General features: G+C 35.1%; 1 protein-coding gene and 1 long non-coding RNA gene across 6 annotated transcripts in view; one reads left to right on the plus strand and one right to left on the minus strand.

Annotated features, from left to right (window-relative positions):
• Positions 1-25,569, minus strand: part of LOC131428319 (protein held out wings) — a 52,187-nt gene extending 26,618 nt beyond the window's left edge. For 2 of the 5 annotated variants that reach the window (XM_058592195.1, XM_058592194.1), the window contains exons 1-2: positions 24,664-25,569; positions 23,535-24,592 (exon numbers count right to left, since the gene is read on the minus strand). In XM_058592195.1, coding sequence (XP_058448178.1) covers positions 23,535-24,500 — 966 coding nt within the window. In that variant the 5' untranslated portion in view covers positions 24,501-24,592; positions 24,664-25,569. Of the gene's footprint in view, positions 1-21,418; positions 24,593-24,663 lie in introns of those variants that run through there. The other 3 variants (XM_058592196.1, XM_058592197.1, XM_058592193.1) reach the window with 3 other exon arrangements.
• Positions 12,735-17,707, plus strand: LOC131428320 (uncharacterized). Its single transcript, XR_009229363.1, has 3 exons — positions 12,735-12,947; positions 17,342-17,433; positions 17,486-17,707. It is a non-coding gene; the product is annotated as an uncharacterized LOC131428320 (long non-coding RNA).
• Positions 25,570-26,091: the final 522 nt, after the last annotated feature.

Raw genomic sequence — 26,091 nt, forward strand, 5'->3', positions numbered from 1 at the left:
TATTGCCTATTCAAATTTTCCTGTTGACATTTGAACGAAAACATTGAACTGAAGTAACAGACTGTGCTCTAATTTTGAGCATCGAATGGGGAAGTTGAGAACAATAAAAGCTAGATCAAAAGCAAGGGCCAACTTCATATGTAAAAAGCAAATATTTATAGGTTCTTTGGAACAGCTCATGGCATCTTCCATAAACTTTTCATCACATTATCAGGTTTATGCAACTGTGTGTGAAGTTTTCTGAGCAATCTTGGCACCGAAGAAAACAGATTTCGAAACCTCGCCTATAAGCTATAACACTCTGCTTTTAACAATCTGCAGAACTCCAACGCGTTGGATCGTTGGCATGCGTGTGCCCTGGGCTAGCTGCTCAACCCACGCCTGACTTTATTTCAAATTTCAACAAGATTTCTGCATCTACCCTGCCTGAGTGTTCCGGTTTCCCACGTCGTTGAACGCATATTTTATTACTTCACTATAGGAACGCGACTCATGTTGCTACTTGGAAACGGCGTGCGTGCGACGTTTAGTTTGAAACGACCTTTCGGGCGCCCAAACGCCCATGCGCGGAGGTCTCCCATTTTGGCCTGTTATTGCCGGTCGCACACTGCAAAGGAAACGCGATAAATCAAATCGCCCACACACGCACACATCTACTGGCGGCCCGATCGCGCTTCTTCGCCAAACTACATTGTCCGGAGTAGCCTCAGGTCTCCACCGGTCCCGCACTGTATGTGAGGTGTACGCTCCAACAAATCCTGCCGTGATTCATAAAAGACAAACCGGGACGCAACTATATCGACAAGAATTAGCTTATTCATTGGCTGCGCTGCCGTCGACTTGTGTCTCACTCCAAATTAGTATTCCATATGTGAACGGTTGAGTTAAATCCACCGCCGGTGGTGTTAGATATAGGTAGGTATATCATAGCTGATGCGAACGCCCATCACCTGCTTCTGTGATTGTATTTCGAGGTGGCGCGTGGGAAGTATCTCCAACCGATTCGGTTCAATCACTCGTGCTTGATCGTCAGCCAAAAGTCAACGCGTGTGGGTACAAATTGTAAGTTTTCGTCGGTTTTTCGGCCGACAGACAAGCCAGTGGGTTTCGGATGACGACCGGCTTTTTTGGGGGTCTTTGAAAAGACATTTTGGGGGATTGAAATTTAGCGCGGTAATGCCGACCGATAGACGCAATTTGTGAGTCATCTGAGCTCGGACGCTTTGGATTTGATTCCTTTTTCACGCATCGTCATTACAACCTACAGTCCAATTTCACCATGTTTATATTATTAATGTGATCGGATTCTCACTACGTCTGTTTCATTTATACTTCTGCTACCCAAATCTTTTCGCAGATTAACAGAAACATTTATTTTTTGATGATCTAAGCTGCTCTGTTTCGACTTTTTTTATTTATTGAATTATGAAATCATATTACGTTTCTGAATAGAAAAAAACAAAAAAGCACAACTATTTCCAAAAAAGTCAAAACTTTTAGTTAACTTTATTTTTTACTCGAAGACGACATTAGTATCAGGGAAATGAACAAAATATTGGAAGAATTCATAATCACTGCTCACTGAGTGAAATGAGAACAGAGACAGTCGAAGGTATTTCAAAAATCTACGGCACTCAAAACAAAGTCTAGGTTTCAATTGATTATGTGGAATTTGACTATTTTTTTTCAACAGATTTCGCAATCGATTCTTATGGCGTATTTCATTGAAAAACACTGATGGTGCAAAACCAAAGCACCACCAGTGTTTTTCTATGGAAAAACTGCGTAGGAATCGTTCCAGGTCAAGGTTCGATTGCTAATATTTTTACACCGATAAAAAATACTAATTTACTTGGGGGCGAAAATAAAAACATAACGCAATTCTTGCCAACGTCATTTGTCAATTATCAAGATTTTATAATAATGACTCAAATCTGTGCCAAACCAACACATCTTTTGAAGCAAGGACGTAAAATTACATTTGTCAGCACTTTAAAATATATCACAACACTAGGACTAAGCCAAATCAATTGCAAAAATATAGCATTTTTGACGCTCGCTTACATCGTGCTCAGAATATATAAGCTCATGTAATATTTATCTAAGTAAGTAATTAACTTATCAAACCAGTAACTGTTTGTTTAAACGTTGTATTCATTCTGTTCCTTATCGTTTCGTATTATATTAATCAAACCACACACCAAATTAGAATTTTACTGCTTCTGTGTCTCAGTCAATTAACAGACGTACTTCGCGATACAAAGATTCTCGGTTCAAGTCGCGGTGGTAGCTATCAGTATTCATTTTTTTTATTTCAATGAATTTCATGTCATGGAATTTTAGACACAATATTAAATGTTCTCCCACGTAAATTTGCGTAAACTTCGACGCTCCATTTATGTGCATCTAATAAGATGTAAAATCACAGGATGCAGCGTGCAGCGACGAGTGGAGAAAATAAAGATCATTCATCACGAACGTAAAATCTGTAAAATTAGTAGTCAAATTAAAGCCATAAGCTAGAGTTATTACTCGAGAAAAATAAATATTCCATATGACGTGAACAAAAATATGGAACACAGTATTTTATACAGGGGCGTAGGGAACAGATTTCACCCAGATGTGGAGTTTAGTATACTCCCAATTAGGTTTTGCACGAACATGACATACGCCCTTATTCTGAATAACGACATATTGATTTTTCGATCGAATATGGTTCGATCGAATCATAGCTACCCTTGATTTTGCTAGCGTTATGGGGAATACAAATGAAATACGAGGGAAAAAACGATACGACGTTATTCAGAATAAGGACGATAATCTCACAAAAATGAACAGAATGAACTTTTTTGACAGTCGACGTGTACTTGTTTACAGTTTAAAAGTTCATCAGAAGTTCATCGTTCGAACGTAAAAATTGCAAGTCGCCTCACACTTAACAGATTCATACATATATCGCTCCTTGATGCTGGAAACACATACAGGGCAATCTTTTTGGTTATTTACACTGTGGAATACGTTTTTAACAGGCACTTTTTTATCATTTTTTCAATTTTTAACTTGCAGTCGCAAAACAAAACAAGTACACGGCAACTGTCAAAGATGAACTTGATTCATCGGCAATTCATTTGTGTCGTCATCGTGCAAAACCTAATTAGGTAAAATTACATTTGTCAGCACTTTAAAATTTACACCGGGGAACCCTAGTGTTATATTACCATTCGGCACAGCACGACGAGACCGGAAAGCATATGTGTGCGTGTGCATTTTCAAAAAAAATTTTATCCGCTCAATTTTCTCGAAGATGGCCAAAACGATTCCAATGATCGTAGGCTATGATGGCATACACTTTAGGTTCCTCATTTGTACAATGAAAAATATAGTTTAACAGATCTAAACGTAATTCCACAAAAGCAGTTATTCTAGATGATGAATACAATTACCTTTCAGATGAATTTCGCATCAACTTGAACAAATGTTGGTTGCATTCTCTCAAATTTCAATGAAACTTTCTATATATGTAGACTTTGTTACAAAAACTACTGTGCATACTTTGTTTTTTTTTCATAATATATCTAGATCTCAAAAGATCTAGATATTAAAGCCAAAACCTTTTCAAAAAAAGGGCTGAACTTTTTTTACCAATTTTTTGAAAACGTTTGTAGTCGAAATCTGACAAATGTGATGTTCCCAAAATCAATTGAATTTCTGAATAACAATATTGAAAATATTTTAAATCGATTTTGAAAATTGAAGGTAGAATTACAAGAAAAAAAGCACCAGATTTAATTTGATAACATTTTGTCCCAAAATAGGTAATTGTATTTCTCATTACACACCATTCAAACATTACAAGAAAAAAAGTTTTTCCATCAACAACTTGTTTTCGTTCAAAGTGATTATCTTTCAGTGTCTTTTTAACGGAAATCAAACTAAACCTAAAGTCATCATTATTCAAGAATCCAATGAAATTTGTGAGGAGATTCCACAGTTCTACCACTAGTTGCCCAATATTTGCAAAAAGTGTCTTTTTTTCGCAAAAAATTGTTTTGTTAGAACAATGGGATATAATTACCTATCTTGGAACAAATTTCATCAAAATCAAAAATGGTGTTTTTATGTAAATCGATTTCAAATTTTGAAAATCAACTTTTTTGTCCAGCAAAGGATTAGATTGGTAGGGACATAAAATTTTTAAAATCGATTTGTTTTTATGTTTTGGACTTGATTGGAATTTTTATTTAAAAATTCGACTGATTTTCAGAAATTTACTTGTGAAGCATTTTTTCTAGGATTTGTCATTTGTAGACTGTAACCATTCGAAAAAAGTGGGGAAAAAATGCTGGTCTTTTTTCAAAAGACAGTCTCGGAAAAACAAAGTTTACATGTCAAGAAATTTTCCTAAAAATCTAAAGCGGCCTTGCACAAAAATTATGAAAGTGATTTTTAATTATGACTAAGGTAATAATATTCCAAATTTGTGTGGAAAATGTATCATCATCACGTGTAAGTGCACACGTTTATTAAAAATGACCTTACTTTTTAGTAATGACACTTTTATTGATCGCGTAAGGGCCGCTTGAGAGGGTGCTTCCAACTCCGAAAACAATTTGACGCGAAATTCGTCTTTAGTTTGTAAACCTTCGCAGTTCTTTGAATTTCATGTTCAATTGTCTTGAGAATCTCTTCCTCTAGGAGAACTATAATTAAGAATTTTTTTGTTTGTTTTTGAACTGTAGAGTCATATTTTAGTGTTTGAATGACTATTAATAACATGTAACTTCATTTTTGAAAAGAAACTGTTCGCATTTACGTCAAATGTTGGTTTTGGTACAAAATAAAATAAAACTACTGAATATATATATATATATATATATATATATATATATATATATATATATATATATATATATATATATATATATATATATATATATATATATATATATATATATATATATATATATATATATATATATATATTAAGAGACGCTTTTAATCTGTTTTTTTTTTTTTTGATTTTCTGATTCTACATTTGTTGTCATTATTTATTTGTTGTAGAATGCCTAATCGATTACCTGCAATTTCTTCTCAGACAACACTTTTCTACAATTGTCAGGTAGCTGTCTCCAAAAAACAACAATTTGAAGAAAACTTGCACATTCAGAAAAAAACTAAGTCCTTCGAATTTCATGTTATCAATATCTAGAGAACGGCTACTCCTAGGAGAAAGAGCAGTTTTCAATGACAATTTTTCATCTAGAATTAGAAGTTTTGCAAATGCATGTAAATTTTTTCATCTGTAATTTTCTGATCTCAGAAAATCTAATCACAATAGTCAAGAGTTCGTTTTGATATCAAATAGAAAAAAAAACTGTTGAAAAAAACTAGATTTTTTTCTATATTTTTTCGGGTCATTTTTGTCATTCTTGGAAAAGCATTTGAAAGTGTATATTTTGAATTTTCAACCAATTTCCTTTAACTTCTTCTTGGATACCATTTCTGTACAATTTAAAGTTTCTGAGTTACAATAATTTGAGGAAAAAGTAGGTCAAAATACATTCCCCCTTTTGTGAAAATCAGTCGAATCAGTCTCTCCATCCGTGCAAAACGAATCGTTTCCAATAATAATAATATATATATATATATATATATATATATATATATATATATATATATATATATATATATATATATATATATATATATATATATATATATATATATTATTATTATTATAAAGTAAATTTCTGGAACTGCATGTGATTGTATTGAAACAACGTCTTGATTATTTTACGTCTGCTTACCTGAGAAGAGTATACGAATCTGACAGACAAGATATTTCCTTGTAATAAAACAACAAGTTTTCGCTTCACCAAAATTTCTGTGATATTACACCGAAGTCATTTTTCAACAATGAACAGAGTGAATGAAAGAGAAACTTCAAATAAACTGAAAATCAAGTAGAAAGTAGTCAGTAGACTAGGTATCTACGTACGGCACAACCAGGTTTCTAAACTAAGTCGTGAATAATTAAATAATTATAAAGATATCTTAAATAAGCTTCTGCGATTTTTGTATAAGTAAGTAAATTTATGAAAAACATTAGAAATTTCTTCATTCGATTACTCATTCAATTCTTTTCGTTCAAGCAGCGTATGTTATTTTTGCTTACATGGAATAAAATGGCACCAATCACCACAAAAAATTTAGCCTGCTGCTCGAATACGGTTTTCTTCAGATTTTGATAATTTTGTAGCCAAACTTTGGAAATTTAGTTACCTGTGATGTTATTTTTCAACGTTCATATATCATATCAGAAACCATAAATGTTAGCCAACAGTGAAGCTCATTAATGTTGATGTATATATTTTTCTTTTAAAAGTGTTAAACTCACCAGTTTGTAGTATTATGTGTACTGCGGATCGAGTCGTTGTGAAGAATACACAGAGATTAGGCACATTAGTCAAGAAAGGTCGCGAATTAAAACTATAAGTTAAAAGTTGTGAGTTTCAGTTTATTTTACTTTTTAGATAGCTGTTATTGACAATATGATAATTCCAAATTTCAACTTGCATAAATTGTATAATACCTTTTGCCTTAGTAGTTACATCTCTAACAAGTGAACTATGATCGGGAGTACGGGTGTATTAGATTATTTTGTAAGTGTCTAGTTACTAGCTGTCATGGATTCGGAGGATTAGCCAGATTTGAGTATATTATATTGACATAATTATTTCTATTATAAGATGATTTCGCTAAGTAATTACTAATCATTAAAACCATGTATTGTACTGTTTCAAGTAGCATTTAAGCGCCAAATAATTATTTCCTTTGATCAATATTAAACAAACAGACTAGAATCTTATAATAGCACTTATAGTTGAATTGTTGCGTTCGTTCTTTTGCCTTCATACTTCTTTAATTAAATTTGATTTCCGACGAAAGTGTAATGAGTGACGTTAGTTAGTGACAGTTGACAGTTGAGTTGAAGTTAACTTTTCTCAATAAATTTCTCGATATGCCAAACGATATTAATTCTGGTGTCGATAGGCGAAAGCAATGACTACATACAATGTGCTTAGTTCGTTTATTTGCAATTATGCTAGTTGTTTAAATTATGAACAAGCACTTGTTTTCGTATAGTAAAGTATAAAATAACAGTCTATAATATTTAAATAAAAAAAAAATTTTGGCAGAGTGAGTTGAAAGCAACGTGGATGAAAAAAATTTATGGCACGAGGAAATGAAATGAGTATATACAATAAAAAGTAGCACAATACGTCGAATGAAAAACGGTTAGTGTAGATCAGTCGGAAGATTGTTGCAGTTAGTTACAACAAAACATAAATACTAAACACCACCATGCCCATTCGGTTTAAGTTCATCGATTGAAATAAGTACCGTACACACATCCACCACTGTTTTTAATTGTCATATCACTTGAATACGTGAGAAAGAACCCGATTCTCATGTGTAGTGACAAAGCGTTAATTTGCTGTTGCGTTCCCTAGCCGTGTGCTCAGAGAGCACACGACCGGCATGACGCTGGTTCTGTTAATAATAATGATAAGAATGATGATACAGTGAACAATTACTACTGACTTATTCCGATCTGATACAAGCGCTCTCTAAATGGGATGCAATTTTGAGAGAACACTAGTATGGGTGGTTTATCTTGCACATAAGAATATATTGTTTGCCGCGTTGTGCAATTGGCTGCCATCAAAAAAAGCGTTCGGTTTAAATTTAAAATTATTTGTTCTTCTGAGCAACATTTTAAAATCCTTATAGCCATGTTTTTGGGATCAATACTCGATATTAGAAACATAAGACTTTGGAAAACTAAGTTTTTTTAGATACTAAAAGTATGTCTCGACACTAAACAAGGTCATGTTCTTCTGAATGCCACTGATTGTTGTGTGATTTTTAATTTTTAATATTTCATTACTGTTACAAAATATATAAACAAAATTAAACTACAGCTGATATTCAATTCCAATACTACAATTTCACGAGTCTATGAGTTTACGTTTGGTTTACGTTTGATCAACAGAACTATATTGACTGGGTGTCTTCTGAGTTAGTAGCATAATGAGAGGGTGTGAACAGGTTTCATATGCTACTCTCATTTGTTATCGTGAATTCATTGAAAAGTCACTTGAATTTATATGGAGTTTAATATAAACTGATGGATTGAATATAAAATACCAAAATCAAATTCAGTCATGTAAGAGTACATGACTGAATCCGTTACTTGTAACCAAAACCTCTCGATGACTATAGGATGAAAACGACCACTTAGTTCATCAGAAAGGACAATGCACTTTGGTACATTTAGAAAAGTGTTTCTCAAGTAGAATCTGTGCTTTACGTCTTTTTAGCAGTTTATGTTGATCTGCCAAGCGGCATTAGTGGTTCAATATGAACTGCTGTGCACCGATGAGTCGAAGACAAAGCGTAAAAATAGTGAATAACGTTTTAATTGCCATGTTATGAGTTGTTCAATGAGTTCAAAAAGGATGTTTTAGACGATAAAGTCAAGTCGCTTCTTTGTTAATGATACCATTGAGTTAAGGGAAACATGTAAGTTTACACTTCTGCTTGAAAGTAAGTTTGACACATATTTCAATCATTCTTGTAAACTTTAGTCAGCTTATGAATTACGTTTTTATAAATTGTTCCATCTGTGGATTTGCGTCACCTGTAAATTTCATAATATTTCACTATGTCGTTCTTCTGAAAGAATGAGTGAAGAACAATAGTTCTTTGTTGAACAACAATAGTTCTTTAATCTCTTTGAAAGTGTATGACGTCGTAGTTTTTAAGAATGCAGTAGAAATTGTATATATTAGGGACCTCTGAAAAAGTACACAAAAGTGAACGATAGTTACTTTAAATACATGCAAAAAAGTTACTGCATTTCGTTGAGCAGTTTGTTGCCAACGAAATATAATTATTTGCTCTCGCACGATTTTTGCCGAAACATTCAAAAATTCTGAAGAGCAACTGCATGGCTCAGGAGGACTAATTTCTTCGGTAAAACTGTCAATTTCTTAACGGTAAGTAACGTTCTGCTTATGTTTCGAACGGTATCGTACACTACCTATTGCTTCCGAGTGGTGAAACCATCAAAGGACCATTGTATCGAATCTAACTTTTTCGCTTTGAATGGATATAGATAAGTGTTCAACACATAAAATCTTGATTTCATAATTTACCATCATGAAAATGTTCAGCCATTTGTGGCGACTTCGATCAAAAACTTGGAAATTCTATCTCACCCGCTTTATAGTTTAGACTCGGCACAATCGGATTTGTTTCGATCATTATCAAACGTATTTGTAACTAATACACATCACTATATTCGATGGAATCAAAGATTGACTTAATTTTACTTATAAGACGTGGGATTGCTTTGGTTCTAAATGCATAAATAAGAGGCGAAATGAGGAAAATTGAATTATATGTTGAATAAAATGTGGTACAGCAAGATGGGTAAGTCAAAGCATTTCACGCACCTTGTCTAAGTTCGATTACCTCCTCCTCACAAAAATGTAACAAAATGAGAATGACCACGAGGTTAAAAACTCTAACTAAAATATTGAGGAAAATTTCTGGTAACTTTCTTCTAGATTGAAAAAACTCTCTATAAAACGGTTTCAGATCACCAGTAACAAATAAGCAGACCATGCCTCGTCCGCAGCGACAGTCGGCAAAAAAGCTTTGAATGAAAGAATCGGATTAAAACATTGAAATCCAGCGAATTTTTTATCCGGTTTCTCATGTCTTTTTTTGTCCGGTTCTTGTAAAAATATGCTTCTAAATGATTTTTGCATTACAAAATCCGTGTCCGACTTTTCACTCAATGTTCCTATCCGATTTTTACATTCTGAAAGATTCAAATGAGTTTTTCAAACTACGTTGCACTTATTCGATTTTTTGCATTATATATGAAGAGGCTATATAAGCGGTAATGAGAAAGGCATCATTTCACACCAATACAGGGGGTTCAAATAAAAGGAATTAAAGGAACTAGAAACAAAATTTCTATATTTATATGTTATTAGCATTTTGAAAACTGATGTCATTTTTTATTTTGTAGTTTATCGATGCCGATTTCTTGTTTTACATAAATACGTCAACGATTTTGAAATATTTACGAACATCGAGGTTCATCGAACTAAGCACATTATTTGACCATCACAACTAATCATATCATTCGTTTATTCTGACGTTACCACGATGAAACTGACAGTCAAATCATGATCTAGTTGTCTAATGGATAATGCGGTTGAATGGGAGCGCTAACCACTCAAAAAATGTTTACGCTTCCAAGCAGGAACGACAGGATTGAGCTTATGACCAATATTGCATTCGAATTGTTATACTGAATTAGTATGAATTGAAGAAAATTTAAAAATGAAAAAACTTCAAACAAAACCTTCCCAACAGCATTTTGATCATGCTTTACACACTTAAAACCAATTCTCGAGCTGGGGTATAGCGTGATGGGTATGTCGATGCCTGTCACGCTGCCTGCCTGGGTTCGATTCCCAACCCCGCACATAGGGTCAGAAAGTTTTTCTGACCCGAAGTGGCAAATGACATTAATGTTAAAGCCTCTATAATTGAAACAAAAAAAAAATTCTCGAGCTCGGTAAAGTAAAAGGCCGAGACAGATCCGCAGCACACACAATTTTGCTAATTTTGCACTTCAGTAGTCAATATTATGGTTTTCATGATTCGTTTAGTATATAAACTGATTTTTCGTCAAAGTGCATCTTTTTGCCGAAATTTGGCAAAATATTGTGCTGAACTCTTCGGTTATTAACAATTATCCCGAAATCAATAATTTCGTATTCCGAAATTTTGAAATATGTGTTAGCTTTAGCCGAAATCCAGCAGGACAACTGTTATTTACGTTTTATATTTTCGCTTGGTACTTATTTTTTGACGAAATGTTTCGGAAAAAAAATTCCGGATTTAGTCCAAAAGGAAGACGTGAGAATCTACGATCTATTCAGTGAGTATGATAACTACAAATTATTGTTGATTATTTATAGAAAACACCTTCCAGATCATGATCGAAGAACTTCAACGACATGTCAATATTCGACAACAGTCTGAATTGCATATTTTACAATTGTATGTCCTCGAAACATAAGTAATGCAATGCATATTTTTTGTATGTTTATAAGGAAATAAAATGAATATTTAATACCCAACTGAATGTTTACAATTAAAAACACGAATTCTTTGTTTACTCTTAATTGCTGAAGGCTCAGTAATTCATAAATTTTACTACGTTGCCTTTGCCGAACATTTTGTAAAAATTATGCCGAACAGGCGGAAAACTTTTTTCTGACAATTTCGGTAATAACGGACGTTTGTCAAATTTGAGATTTCCGAGACTCCGCAATCTTTTGCCAAAATGATTACCGAGTACTTGGCGGTGCAAAAATACAGCGAAAATAATAAGTGTGAATATTTTACATATTGTCTTTAATCATGTGTGTGAAACATTATGTTTTACGATTCCACTATATACTATCAAGCATAAATCAACGTTCACACACTTTTCAGATATGATATTTTAACAGTTTCAATCTAAAAGTTTGGGTTGATAGAATAAACTGAATTCTCCACAAAGCGCGTTAGCAGAGAGAGAGAGAGAGATATGTGAAATTGCAATCAACATTTTTGACATTCTACAAAGCATAATAGGATGCACAAACAGCTTGATGCAGCTAGTGGTGTAGTATTTTTACAGCGCGCCTTAATGTCAGTAATAAAATTTAAAAAAAAACGAGATGCTCTGATTCGTCACCGTTGCATCACATTCCGGGAGCTAAGCGACGAAGTAAGAAGCAACAGCAATAGTTCTAATCTGGTGCATTTTAACTTCTTCACACATAGGTTAATCAATCACTTCGCGTGTTCTGTTTGAAATTTGGTTAGATCTAAACCGCCACATTCGCTAACCCTCATTTGCGATGGATTTGAATAGACTAACAGCAAAAACTTCGCGTACCACATGAATCAATGAGTGGCATCAACAGCAAAAACACATCAGGTTGGTTTTGGTGGTCCAAAATTAGCTGACCGGCTTATCTATAGACGTGAGTGACGGCTACATTTGGTTGGTGTCAGTACAGCTTCTAGTGTTACTGTCACGAAAATTCGACCAGCCAGACTTCCCTTGCCTAACTCTGTCCGAATTGTTAAAGTAAGCGAATCTGTTATGCAGTCTTGTAGCGTTCGATGATGTTATTCATGTTTACGCTAGAACTACGGTCATGACCGTCGACAAATAGTCTACAATAATTTAACTTGATAAGACTTTGAACCACACGAATAGAAAATCCATTGCTAGCAATATGAGTGCATTTATAAACATCAAAGACGACGTATGTCAAAATGGTTTTGGGCCCACCCTCGAAAACGGGAAACAACCTGCCAACATAATTGGCATATAAAGTGTGGCTAGCATTCCCTGCACCAACGAAAATTGTGCAGAATGTGGTTTTAGCAAATGTTATTTCTCTCAACCTTGTTTCACTAGTATTACTCTGTAGGAAACCACCGTCGTCTAATTGCCCCAAAGGAACGGCACTATTGTTTTTCTCCGGCTGTCTGTTTATTTTAGTGATCGGTGATAGATCGCCAAGAGACCATGGGTGCGGATGTTTTTTTTTTCGGCGCTGCGTTGCGCTCTTCTCGTTCCGCAGTCATGGCTATAAATAATCTCGCGCGGCGCGCGGCCTATTCTATTGGCCTGTAGTCACTGTGATGTAGTTAGTGTGTTTATTAGTGCACCCTAAACGACTGAATGGCGACGAGCTGAGTTGTAGAGTGGAAAGAAAGATGGTTCAAGCGGTGGACGCGCGGCCTGCTGGTATACACACACACGCGCGCGATGGACCAGTGCCAGTACACGAATTGATGTCAGTTTGATGGTGTGGGTGAAAAGTTGTTTCAAATTATGTCTGCGATGTTTTTTGGATTTTAAACATTATGTGCATTCGCCGTCGATAGTAGAAGGTTACGTATGTCCTGGGTGGTCCCTTATATCATAGGATTCAATTCATAATTCATAATATGAATGAATTACAATCAAAATTTATGACTGCCGACAAACGCTCTGTCGCTACTGGGCGATTAGACAAGCGCGCTCGTAGACAGATAATCGATAGAGGCGTACGATCGTGTATTTACTTTGACATAGCTTAGATGAAGGCATTCAAGAGGTGAATTATTCTGCTCTTGAAAGGGAAACATCATCGCAATCAATAATACTGGGGCGGCTTTTTGTGAATCTAACCTGCCAACAACAAGATCGCAGTTAGATAAACGTATCATAAACGTGATGTTTTTATTATTATAAGCACTTGATGATTGAGACTAGTCGATGATGTTTGTGAAAAAATGGTTTCACTTCACGTACAATGGATTCAATGGTACACTACAACTAAGCGAATAACTAGATCACGTCATATAGAGGTTGATTATGGAACTAAGTTTTTTGTAGAGTGTTTTTGTAGAGTGCATAGAAAAATAATTAAATTGATAAAGTTTTCAGGGTGCCTTAAGAATTCATTAAATAAAGCTCATAATAAAATAAAAATGCATATCGAAAATGGCATCCACTGGTATATGGTACTGTAAAATAATGGAAACCTTCATTGGGTGACGTTCGTCTGTTTTTGGTCTATAAAATTTATTCTTACGTAGTTATTTATTTCAAATACATTGCCGATATCAATACAATTTGTCAATTAAGCTCTGAATGCTGCTTAAAAACCAATTCAAAAGTTCAGGTAGTAACCATTATCACTACACACTTAGAAAAAAGTGTAAATTTACGTCTTTATAAATGCACATAAAAAGAGCGTCGTGATTCACTTAAATTTACTATTAAAAGCATATAAAAAATAGGTTATATTTTTTTTCACAGTTAATTTAGCTGAAGTTCACATGGATACCGACAAAATAATTGTTTTTTTATTAATTAGATGTAATATTGTATCAGAACCGAAGAAATTACGGCATACTTGAATTTACATCAAGCGTAAATTTCATTTTTTCTAAGAGTGTAGAACGAGTAAAGAAAAGTGGTAAATGAAAAAATTATGCATGCTTTTAACACAATTAAGTATCTATTACCAATAACTAGTGCAACTATTAATCGAAAAATTGGAATTGATAGGTTTACGGTACCTCCATTCATCTCAGCTCCATTAGTCATCTTATATACGAAAACCATTAGTTAGAGTGCGATCAGTTGTCTTTGTTCGATAGATTTACTTCAAGAGTAAATTGAAATTAGGAGCATTTGCTTCGCATTTTCGCGCCAGATTGAACAATTTTCAAACTACTTTTCTGCGGTATTGCTTCTTAGAGCCGAAGCTAAGATATTTTATTCGATCGGTAAAATAACAAGATGAATACTTATGAAATGACTATTGGTACAATAGCCCTACACAGAAAAAAATAATAATGAAATATACACGACATGCAATTCAACGATACTTTGAAATAGACACCAATTGATACAAAAATTTGATTGAAAACAATCATCGATGTAAAAGTAAATTAGAATGCACTAATTTTTCAATGAATTATACAACATATTTAAATTTACGCTTAGTTTTTTTTTAAGTATATTGAGAAGTAAAGACCTGAGGAGTAACTTCATATTCAATTTCCTGCTCCAAATGGTTGCATAGGATATTCAAGCTAGAACGCAAGTGCCCAATAGCGTCACTCAAAGCGCCTCTTTGGGCGAATTACCACTTTGTGATCACTTTTCTAAACGGCAGGTGAATTTCTTTCACATTTAACATTTTACTTGGATGTCTGTTATCTGTGGTTGTATGTTGCATGAAAAGAATCGGTAAAGAAATGGAATCTAACCGTCCAACATAAATTTTACGTAAATTACGCGATTTAGAGCATTTAGTTAAAAATTGTCAGTTTAGTGATAGTAATTCAATTCAGTCTAAGCTCAAGCCGAATAACTCAACAATTTTAAATACATTGCACGGGAGATCATATCTTCAAAGAATTTATAAGTTTCAAAAATTCTAAATTGATAAGTTGTGTTTGAACAATGCGATTACGAAATTGATTGTTTTGATTTTGTGCACTGAACTACAAACTTTATTATTGACATAATTCAGAGCAACTGTTTTATGATTCGCTTTCTAATAAGCATAAACTAAGGATCATCCGCCTCTTTGTTCCAGAAAAAAACCTTTCGGAGTTGGGATTCGAACCCAGGTGGGCTATAATCGAAACAAAACAAACATCATAAAATTAAACAAAATTCTTTGAGTTTGAAAAATGCTGTTAATTGAGCAGAATTAAATATTAACATTGGATTAAATGTGAAAATGTCGCGAAAGATAGTCTATACATGGTTCGTGGGCTTTATGCGATGTATTTGATGAACTTTTATGGGCCCTTAACCCCCTTTAACCTTATTTTGCACGAATAGGGAGAGTATGATTTTTGCATTCTTCACATCGTGGTAACTAAGAAGCTGCAAACTGTTTTAAATTGGCATTCAAAAACAATTTTTACACTCCTACTCAATGCTTGATCGGAGAAATAGGTATAAAGCGAGAAGACTAGTGCTTGATGGACAGAGAAGATGTTTGGATATAAGGTATCGGTCGGGTGACGGCCAGGATGTTAGACCATGTTTGATGTACGCGCTATTGTGTCTGACTGGCGTTTTAGAGTGACTAAAACAAGATTCAGAGTGGCGAAATGGTAGCGCGTATGCACGGAATGCATAAGAACGGAGGTTCGAGTCCTGTCTCTGAGCGTATCTTTTTCCAAAAATTCATCTTTTCTGTTAGTTTTTCATTCTTTTGACCAATATATGTTTCCGCTCAGTCATTGCAAAACTGAACTTAGTTATGGCGCTTTACGTCAAACAACTAAAATTAATAAAACACTCAAAAATAAGTTTCAGGAAATCGCTTGGGCATTTTAAACATTCACAATATTGAAAAACGTTGAATGATATTTTAAATCAATAAAAAAATTACCGAAAAAATATAATTAAATAAAAATGACTGGACCTGAATGACTCCAGTAGAAAAGTACTTAATAGCCACAAAGAAAAACAAAATATTTCCATTTTTCCGAGAGTCTTTTTTTGCTAGTTGTACATAACAGTTTCCGATTAACGACGATTTGAAGAAAATTTGTAGTATTTAAAAATCAGTCTTGAGTCGAATTGGTTTATCCATGTGCTCAAAACAACGGGTTGGCTATACTGAAGACGTGTGCAAAATTTCATTCAAGTCAGAATATGGCTTCTTTTCCATTTCTTGATTCACTCTGGGGAAATCGTAAAATGAACAATTACAAAGAAGTTATATTGGATGTTGTTTCAGAATGAAATTCTTAGCTTGTACTGGTAAGTTTGCCGAAAAAAAACTGTGATACATATGATTGAAACAGTTTTTCCATGGCTGCTTCCACAGGTATTACCATCAAATCAAACTGTGAAGAAACTCCCTGATTTTCAAATATTTGGAAAATTTGTCAATCAAACATTTTCACCATTTTTTGTGATTTTTTTATTTTGCAATCGTTTAAACTCTAGTAACCAAATATTCGTCAACAACCAACTCCATGAAAAAAGTTAATCAAATTACCGTCGAACGGCCAAATGTGGTTTGAACCGGAAATTATCCAGCCAAATAAACAACAGATAAATGAATCTTACGACAAAAGCTGCTCGGTACAAGAATAGTGAAAAAAAAATTCACTGATAAAACCCGGTTAAACAAGTTTTTTGCTTGATATTTATATTCAACTTTTTGAGCTATCTACAAAATTCCATCGCGTGTAAAGTTTCTTATATTTGAGTAACACTAAGACCACCAACACTATTTCCTGAATTCTCGGATGTAAATCGCCATCAGATTGTGAAGATGTCGTTGTTTTGGTTACAAAGACGTGTCGATACGAAACAAGAATGAAAAAATCTAGCATTTGCATACGAGTATACTATTTTCGAAATTGATGTAAATCCTAGATCATTCGATAATAATTTTATGTAATACAAATAGCAGAAATGAAGTACAAATATGTTACAACATATTTAACATTCCAGAGATGAATCACCTACATTAGTCATATTTAGTAGGAACAGTCAAATCTCAGTATGATGTCTGGGTTTTCCTATTTCTACAAGATCGTTCGAATCAACACAATGAAATTGGTTACCCAATATATAAGAGAATAATTGAAGAAACTTAAAACTAGGAGATAATTTTCTTACATTCAAGCATCAACAAAAATGATTTGTTTTCCTTTTCAGAACTATATTCAATCGTGCATACAAACAACAGCTAGTTTACACCAGATTCTAATAGACAGCCCAGAAGAAAATTCCAAACCAACAAACATCCGGTAAATTAATTGTTAAAAAATCGCGAATCCTATGAGACATGCATTTTCATAGGTCCCTTGTCGTAGCAGCAGTGCGCGCGCGAGGGAAGCAACACTTCCAGTTGATGATATGTTAATGAGGGCGTTTCGATTCGAGATGAAAACCAGTTCCTTTCAGACAAGCTTATTGGAAAGCTAAACTACATACGAGTGAACCGAACGAAACGCGCTGGGATGGAAACAGCCGAACGAATAGCTGCGACCAGATATTTAAGTATGATAATTTGTGAAGTGACGAGGTGTGCGTTGTTGCAGCTTTTTACGACGATTTTTGGTGAAAAACACGAGCTTGTTTCAGCTGAGAAATGAGTTCGATAAGAGAAGGGTTAAGAGTAGCTTAAAAATTATAGCTGGCATCATAATTTGAATTCTTCCTCCGAAACGTTGATATAAAATCTTTCCATTAAAATTTGAATTAAAATAAGAATTTTATGGATCCTTTTGAAGAACTATTATCTTAGATGCTATTTCCTCAAATTAAACAACTTTGAAGATCCGAAACGTGTTTGGTGGAAGTCAATTGGTTAAGCTGAAATATTAGATTTGGCAGACTTTTAAAATGGTTTCGATAAATCAATCATCATTAGCTTTGAAAACATTATAGATTTTATAAGACTGAATAAACTTTTTTCTGATAAATTACTGTAGAATATCATTCCCCGTTAAAGGAAAACTATTGCCACTTTCATAAATGGACAATCGTTCGTTTTGATATTTACCATGTACTGCTGACCTCACATGTGTACCGACGCCATGTGCTATTTCAGTGATGCCGATAGTTTGAAAGGTAAACAACGGGCATGGTTCTGTCCCACTGTGCACGCGTGAGTTGAGTCAGTTCCAACACGCATTTACAAGTTTTCTCACTTTCAAGATGACATCACTATTGGTTTCGAACTGTCTGACTTGTTCATATCGACGGAAGTGAACTAAAAAAAAGCTATAAAATATTTTGGTTAGGAATGCTTTTACTAGATGCGTCAATAAAATAAATGGTAGAAATTAGTAGCTAATCTACGGACTTAATAAATTTCGTGCGTTAATCTTAGCACAGAACAGATCTCAAGATAAATTTTCTAAATAAATTTGGCAATGACAGTACGCTTTTAAAGCGAGAAATCTTGTTTGTAGAAACGAATTTTGACAAAAGTGAACGTTTTATTAATCACTAAAAGCAATTGTATGCCATGCCAAAATAATTAAATCCTGAATCAATGCTGAATATATTTCACCAATAGAATCAGACGAGTGGAAATTGTACGCTTTATATCAATTTATTTTGCACATTTAAAGTGCTACTAGCAAAACTGTCTGAATTTCCTTTTGCAACATGCCTGAATTCCTTTTTGCACCATTTCAAAATTAGAAACAAATTTGTGCCAGAAAATCGTCAACCATTCCATGAGTAAGTTTTTCTAGTATTATGTAACGTTATATGATGATACGAGTCATATTCGTAAAGCAAGGGCCGTATCTGTACGTGCCCTGCACATGCAGCGGCACATCCAGCAACGATCTTCAGCTGTTTCAGCCAATTTTTTTTATCAGCTTTATGGAACTACTAAGTGAAGGGAAGATTAGTAAATGGTATCAACGCCGCAGTCAAGACCCACGAAAAAATAAATATTCTTAAAGCTTTTCTACTGTACGCTACACAGTCCAATGTTTTACGAGCCAATATGTGATTGAAATTCAAAAATTCATTACAAAAATTACAGACCAACACAAAACAAAAGTATCCTGGAAAAAGTCCTACACAAGCAGCCAATTAGAATTTTAATCGTGACGCCACAAATGAACAAAAATTCATTCTTAACAGTTCAGCGGTACTGTTTACAAACAAACTTAAACAAAATCGAGGAACATATCTCAAACAATCATCTTTACACTTCACAACTAGCCACTTTTATTAAATGAATCTTTGAAACGAACCGAATCGAAACGTCAACAAATGTTCTTAAACTCTTCTTAGGCGATATGGACCGTGAACGGTCTCATTCGTTTGTCAACAGACAAACAAAAAAAAAATCTGTTTACAAACAGTACCGCTGAACTGTCAAAATGATTTCATCCGATTGAGGTTAGCAGTCACTTCCGGTGAAACTGTCAACGGGTGAGCACGTTGCATCGTGTTAGTCCGGAGAAAATTCGAGTATTTCGCCAGAAAGAAAGGATTTTCAGCCGTACTTTGACGATTCGACGCAGCCACACAGCGAGATTTTCGCTTGTAGTCAAGTGAAAATAAAGTCCATTGGACTATAAACGAAAATTAACTGGCAATATAGCCTTAGTTGCTGTGCCATCAATTCGGCGTCATCTCAAGTGAGGTGACGCCAACCAGAAAGAAGAAGAAGAAGCAGAAGAGGTTAGCAGTGAAGTTGAAAAAACCTAATGGTAAGAATGGTAAGTAATTTGCTCTTGCGGTGAATTTACACGAACATGACATTCCTGTAATATTTAGAGCCAACATTGTTTCATGCCATTTAAGCTAAGTTGGCCATGGACAAGTATATGCATCTCCCGAATCGTCCTAAAATTCATCCAGTTGAACGATTTCGGGCTCCAGTCAAAAAATGTCTGTGTAAACAGGTTAAACCTGATGATAGTTGAAAAGTTCAAAGAAGATCAGACAAGAATATCTAAAATTATCTAAAATCTTTAGAACAAATGTTCAAGAACTTGCTTCAAACATTCTCGTTCTTAATTTGTGCTTAATAAATCGGGTTCAAAGCTTGATATTTTTTCAACGAATTTTTAATTATAAACAAACAGTTTTTGAACTAAATTATTCATATAACAAGTAAATTTATATTCGAAAAGCAGGAAAGAAAATTCTTTTCTTACCACTATAGTCTCAACTAATCTACAACTGATAGGCTTTTATATCTAGAATGCAGTTTCTTTTTGTTCACGTCAAACATTTGCATGTGGTTTTATTCTCCGAAAAAAAATCCCTAAAATGCATTCATAAAAGCAGGCATAGTCAACAGACATTCCGGTTCGCAATATATTGCAGAGAATTTTGAGAATTTGTTAATTCGTCATTCAAAGATAATGATTTTCGATGCAAATTATATTCATGTAGTTTGTTATGCTTTCTGTTGCAAAACTTCGAATAATTAATTCGGGAAGCTTATATTCAATTAGAAAATCAACAAACATCTCCATATGACTTATACTAATAATCAAGTCAGCCAAGATGCCAAGTTTTTCTAATCGTTGCATAAATCATACATGAGACAATAAATTGACTCACAAGGAGTCACAGAGGTCAATTGAAAAAGCAAGACCATATGTCTAAAGACATGTGGAATAAATGCGCCACTAGCACAAGTGAGCATTTTTTTTTCTCTTTTCTATGCTGATACCATAAACCGAAGATATGCACGACTGATAACAGGTAGCACTACTTAGAAGCAGGTATTCAGAATGTCACGAAAATATATTTACAGATACAATTAGCACAACGTGAATGGATGTTGCTTTACAGGTTTATGCAGGTCGCATCAGTTCAGTACTTCGGGAAAAAATGGCACATACATTTCGTGCTAGAAATACAGAAACGCCAAGGCATTGGCAGTCGCATATTTACATTACAAAGGCGCACAGATATGCAAACAAAGTATCTCCTCGCATCAGCATATCCTCGTTTTAGGTCATACGCCTTGATGAACGATGCATACAAACCGGTATATTACACCAAAAAATACAGTTGTCCCAGTAGATAAGAATCGAAACGCTTTTTAGTAACTTCCGACTTACGTAGGTGTTAATCCCGATGTGATATGAATAAGATTATTCTTTCCAGCGAATCAAGCATCCTTCTTCTAGGTGATATATTAGATGATAAATTAGAAACAATAAAAAATATTAACAAAACTAAATGAAAACGATAAGTATGTTAACTATTAGAGAGTAGAAAGCTATTACGGATAAGTATGTGGGTAAGTTGAAGAAGTGAGTAAATAAAAAGAGTTATTATTATTAGGAATTAACTTTATTGAATTATTACTAGAAGTGCATTTGTATTATTACTCTAAGAAACGTTAATAATGGTAAGAGATAGCAGATATTAATTATAACATATTGAGTTTCTCAGCTGACAAATTGCTCATTATTCGGCTATAGTCTGGTTAGAAAAAAAACATATTATTAAATTCTGATAGCTGAAACAATGTGTGCTTTGTGTTGATATAATCAATATTACTTATTAGAAAAAGAGACAATCATATTATTTCAAATTAATAGAGTGATTACAATGTTAATGATGGGTTAAGTTCCGAAAGTTTCGATACATGGTGCTTCTCTGAACTGCATCCTAGTTGCGCCGTTAATATTGTTATTGATATTCGATTTCTTTATTTAGATAGAAACAACGCATTCGCATGTGAATGTGTATAAAGCCTGGGGTTGGTTAATTATACAGACTTGCTGAGACATGTATGGTTCGTCTTAAGGCGTTTTAGTACTACAGAACAAGAGACAAGTTGCTATCAGTTTCCTCCTATTTCATCGAACCAGGCGAATGAATGGTAGCATTCGGTATTAAAGAAAAAAGGTATTAATCCAGAGACTGTGATAGCGTCATTAATAACAACATGATAAGAATAAAAAGAGATTGTTTTCTAGTTTTTGTTTGAAGATGAGTTATTATTGGATTCTTGTTTGTTTGTTTTCTATTCGCATCGTTCTTCTTCAATGTTACTTTTCTTCTTTTGCTAGTTACGTTATTGTTTTATTTGCAATTTCATTTGCAATTGTTTTATTGTTAATACGTTAATATATAAAATAGACTTGCTTTCATCTTACAAAAAAAATAAAATTACTGCTTTTGCCCTTATCGTTCTTCTTAGCGCACTATACAATGTATAAGTTAACTCTAACAGTTAAAACACATCTAATATGTAGTAATTTCTGAGATTACGTGTTATTCTTGTCCCACTTTCTCTGTAGCTAGGACATTTTGTGTGAGAATCGAGGACTCTGCATTCCACTGAAGGGTTTTGTTAAATAATAAATGTAAAAATCTCTCGCTTACTTCGATCAGGTTTTATGTTGTCGTTTTCATCTAATAAAAAACAGTGTTAGCACACATATTTAACTTGTTCAACGTCAACGTTCTGGTGCTACTTTGTTGCATATCAGTGTATTAAAGGAAGTGAAGAATATATTTTAAATTAATAATCGAATACTTATCAAAAAAGATTCTCGCTCAGTTTCGTCAGGAAGACACATGAACAAAAGCTATGCTCTCATTTGAGTCCATTTACCAACAAAAGCTACGCTCTCATTTGAGTCCCTTTACCAACATGTTGCGAACTTCTTTTGTATGTTGCTTTCATAAATATTTCGAGACTACGATGGCACCAAGTTAATACGAAAAGAATCAACGATTATGCTCCGGCTCTTTCGCAGGGCATGTTTCGATTACATCTTTTGTCGAAACGTGTTTGTATTGTTAATTGTTGCTTGAAGATGTGCAGATGTATTTGTAAATATGGTTGGCGGTAAATGAAGTTTCACTATCCAGCCGATTTTATTTATTGTGATTAGAGGAATAAGTAGTTACTGATCAGTTTGGTAGTTTGTAGCTACTACTGTCTTATCTAGTGTCGGTGTGTTAGTCATTCATACATTCGATCGGATGATTTAATTGTTGCTGTGAGAAAAGGTGTAAAGATTGGAAGGATGATCAACATTGATTGATTAAAGAGAAGGATTGGTTTTATTTCCTGTCTCTATGATTGATTGTATGCTTAGATTTTAGAACGTTATTGACAAATTGGTTTTAATAGAGTTCTAAACGCTTCTATCGAGTTATATCAGATGTAAGATCTTCTAAATTAATAGATGTGAGTGCATTTTTATATCTATTTCAGAATTAACAATGATTAAAAACAAAAAAAGTTATTAAAAATAGAGTTATACAGTAGAAGTATATATATAAATAATGTGTGTTTTATGCGTGTTTGTTGGATTGCTGATTATTGCCCCATTGCCCGGTTTTAGTAAGGATGATCTCTAGGCGCGAATTGCCTTCTTTGAGTTTTCATTGCACCTACACTGTGATCGGCGTATTCCGTCAGCAGCGGATTTCCGGCAGCAAGCGCAGCATAGCTCGTGTAGTCTCCGTACGGTGCTGCTGTGTATATCAGTCCGGTGGTGTGATCGATGGTTGGTGGTGCCGTGCCGGTCATTAAACTGGCACCTGTGGTAGGCACCGAGATTCGTGGTGACAAGATCAAAGGGGCACCGAGCGGGTTAGCGGCATTTCTTGCAGCAGCGGCAGCCAGGTGATTTGTCGTTAAACTGGCGAACGCAGGATTCATTAGACGTTGTTCAGCAGCCAGCTGCTTCCATCCGTCGTACGCTGTTTCGAAGCTTATTTCGGCTGGGACAGTTTTTGCACTCGAATCCCGATAGGTACCGTTGATTATGGCCAATTCCATGAGCTGTCGTTTCTTCAGTTCATCTTCGCCTTCAGCATGTGGGACCAACAGTTTCTTGACCTCTTCCAGAGCACGCTTGATTTTCATTGTAGCTCGGTTCTCGGTATCTTCAACGGTAATCAAAACGTGTAAATCATCAGACAGATGCTCCCAGTTTGGTTTACCCCGATTTGCTTCCTCTTTTTTCTTATCGCGCATCGAGCCTTTCCCCCGGACCATTATCTTGCAGCCAGTCTCTTGCTCCAGCTGTTTTGCTGTCATTCCTCGGGGTCCGAGAATTCGTCCCACAAAATTGAAATCGGGATGGTCTTTAACGGGTACATAGACCTTTTCGTTCAAGGTCAACGCTTCTCCTTCGGGTTCTGGTAGCGTCAGAGGTTCCTTGGTTACTCCGTTGATTTGGAACAACGAAGCCCGCACTTTTGATATCTCTTCGTCCAGCAGACGCTCCACATGATTGAACACATTTGGGAAGGCGGCCAACTGCTTCCTATCTTTAAGTAACTGTGCCAGATAGTCCGCAATGCTCTGCGTCGTCTGAGAATTGTCCGAGCTAATGCTGTTGCAATACGTACTCATTTTGTGTGATCTTTTGGTTAGGTTTGATTCCGAAGCACTTCTCGCCCAGTGATAATTATCTCTCTTGGTACAATCGTTCAAAAAACTAGGCACTGCAGTGAAGAAACAGAGAGAAGATAGTAAATTAAGGCTCTATTCTGCGGCTTGATGTTTAGATTACAACCTTTTTCTACACTCTTTGATGTATAATCTAGTGCTGTGTTTTCATCCCTTTATGTGTATGTCGAAATTACTCCTGTGCGGCACCAATCAGAACACTACTTTCAGCTTCTTCGTGCTAGTGTATGTAAGGAAATTCTTGTGAATCAACTTGTTTCGCTTTCCTATATTTTTTCGCCACAATCGCTCAATTTATACTTTCTTCCTTAGTTAACCCGTTTTCTTCTTTACTACAAAATATCAGCCCAAAATCGGAAAACAAAAATTTTAATGAGAAACTCGTCACCACACTCGCGATTGGAAGCACCTCACCAACACACTTGGTCGTACCCGTGCTAGAGCATTCGGCTCACAAAACACTCGTGACGACTCTGCGTTTGCTTTTCGAACACTTCTTCGCTCGTGGCTTAAGCCCCGCGCGCACTACCTCCCTTGACGACTACGACGGTCGCGTTCTGTGGGAATATAGATTTACTTGCTGCGCAAAGCTCAATCTGTTTCGGAAATTCCTTCAAACGAGCACTAACTGAGTCTCAGAGATCGTGCACCGATCACCAAATTACGTGCTGATCACGAAAATTTCTACCTCTGGAACTTGCACTTTTCTATACTGATGTTTTTTTTGTACCGATCGTGGAGTCCGCGAACCGCGATGAAAAATTATATTTACCGAAGTCCGAAAGTGCGAAGAAAAATTATAAACCTTGCTCTGTTACTTAAGTACAAGAGGAAAAATCTAAGACTACAACTGACGATGTTTTCTTTTCTTCTTGGGCTTCGCACAGTCTCCGGTGACTGTATGTGCTTATTTTACTTTAAATATTTTCTTCGAGAGCCCGACAGAATCTCAACTGATCCGACGTACGGTTAGGTTGACAATAAACGAACGGAACTGGCCCCGAGAGCACAGAGAGTTAAAATTCAATCGCCCAGCGGACACAGAATAGTAGGTAGTCAGTCAGAGAAAGACACCACCATCAACCCCAGCCAAGTTCGGTCGACCATTAGCGCACGCATACCATGAACGATGAAGCAACAAGTCAGCGTTGGTGTAACTGTACTTAACTTAAACTACACCGCTCACATTGTGTTAAGCATCTCGCTCTGGCGCACTGTCCATCGCCATTCACGCGCGCTTGTTGTCTTATTTGTACCAGCCAGTAGAGTGACTTTGGTTCACAATATTGTTTATATCACGCATTCTCTTGTCCGGAATGGACCACTGTCACTTTCTTCGTATTCTTTTTCTTTTTGTTGGCGTTAGCTCACTTGAAATGGCGCCGATCAATGACAAAGTAATTTATGCTATATTGACAGTAGATTTTCGTTTATATTTTCTTTCACTGGACTAACAGCGAAAACCTTGCTATTTTTTTAATATCGAGTCGCAAAAGTACGGAAATTTTTTTCCTTTCTTGGGCAATACTCGAAT

This window comes from Malaya genurostris, chromosome 2 (genome assembly GCF_030247185.1).
Source record: "Malaya genurostris strain Urasoe2022 chromosome 2, Malgen_1.1, whole genome shotgun sequence".
Classification (NCBI taxonomy): Eukaryota; Metazoa; Arthropoda; class Insecta; order Diptera; family Culicidae; genus Malaya; species Malaya genurostris.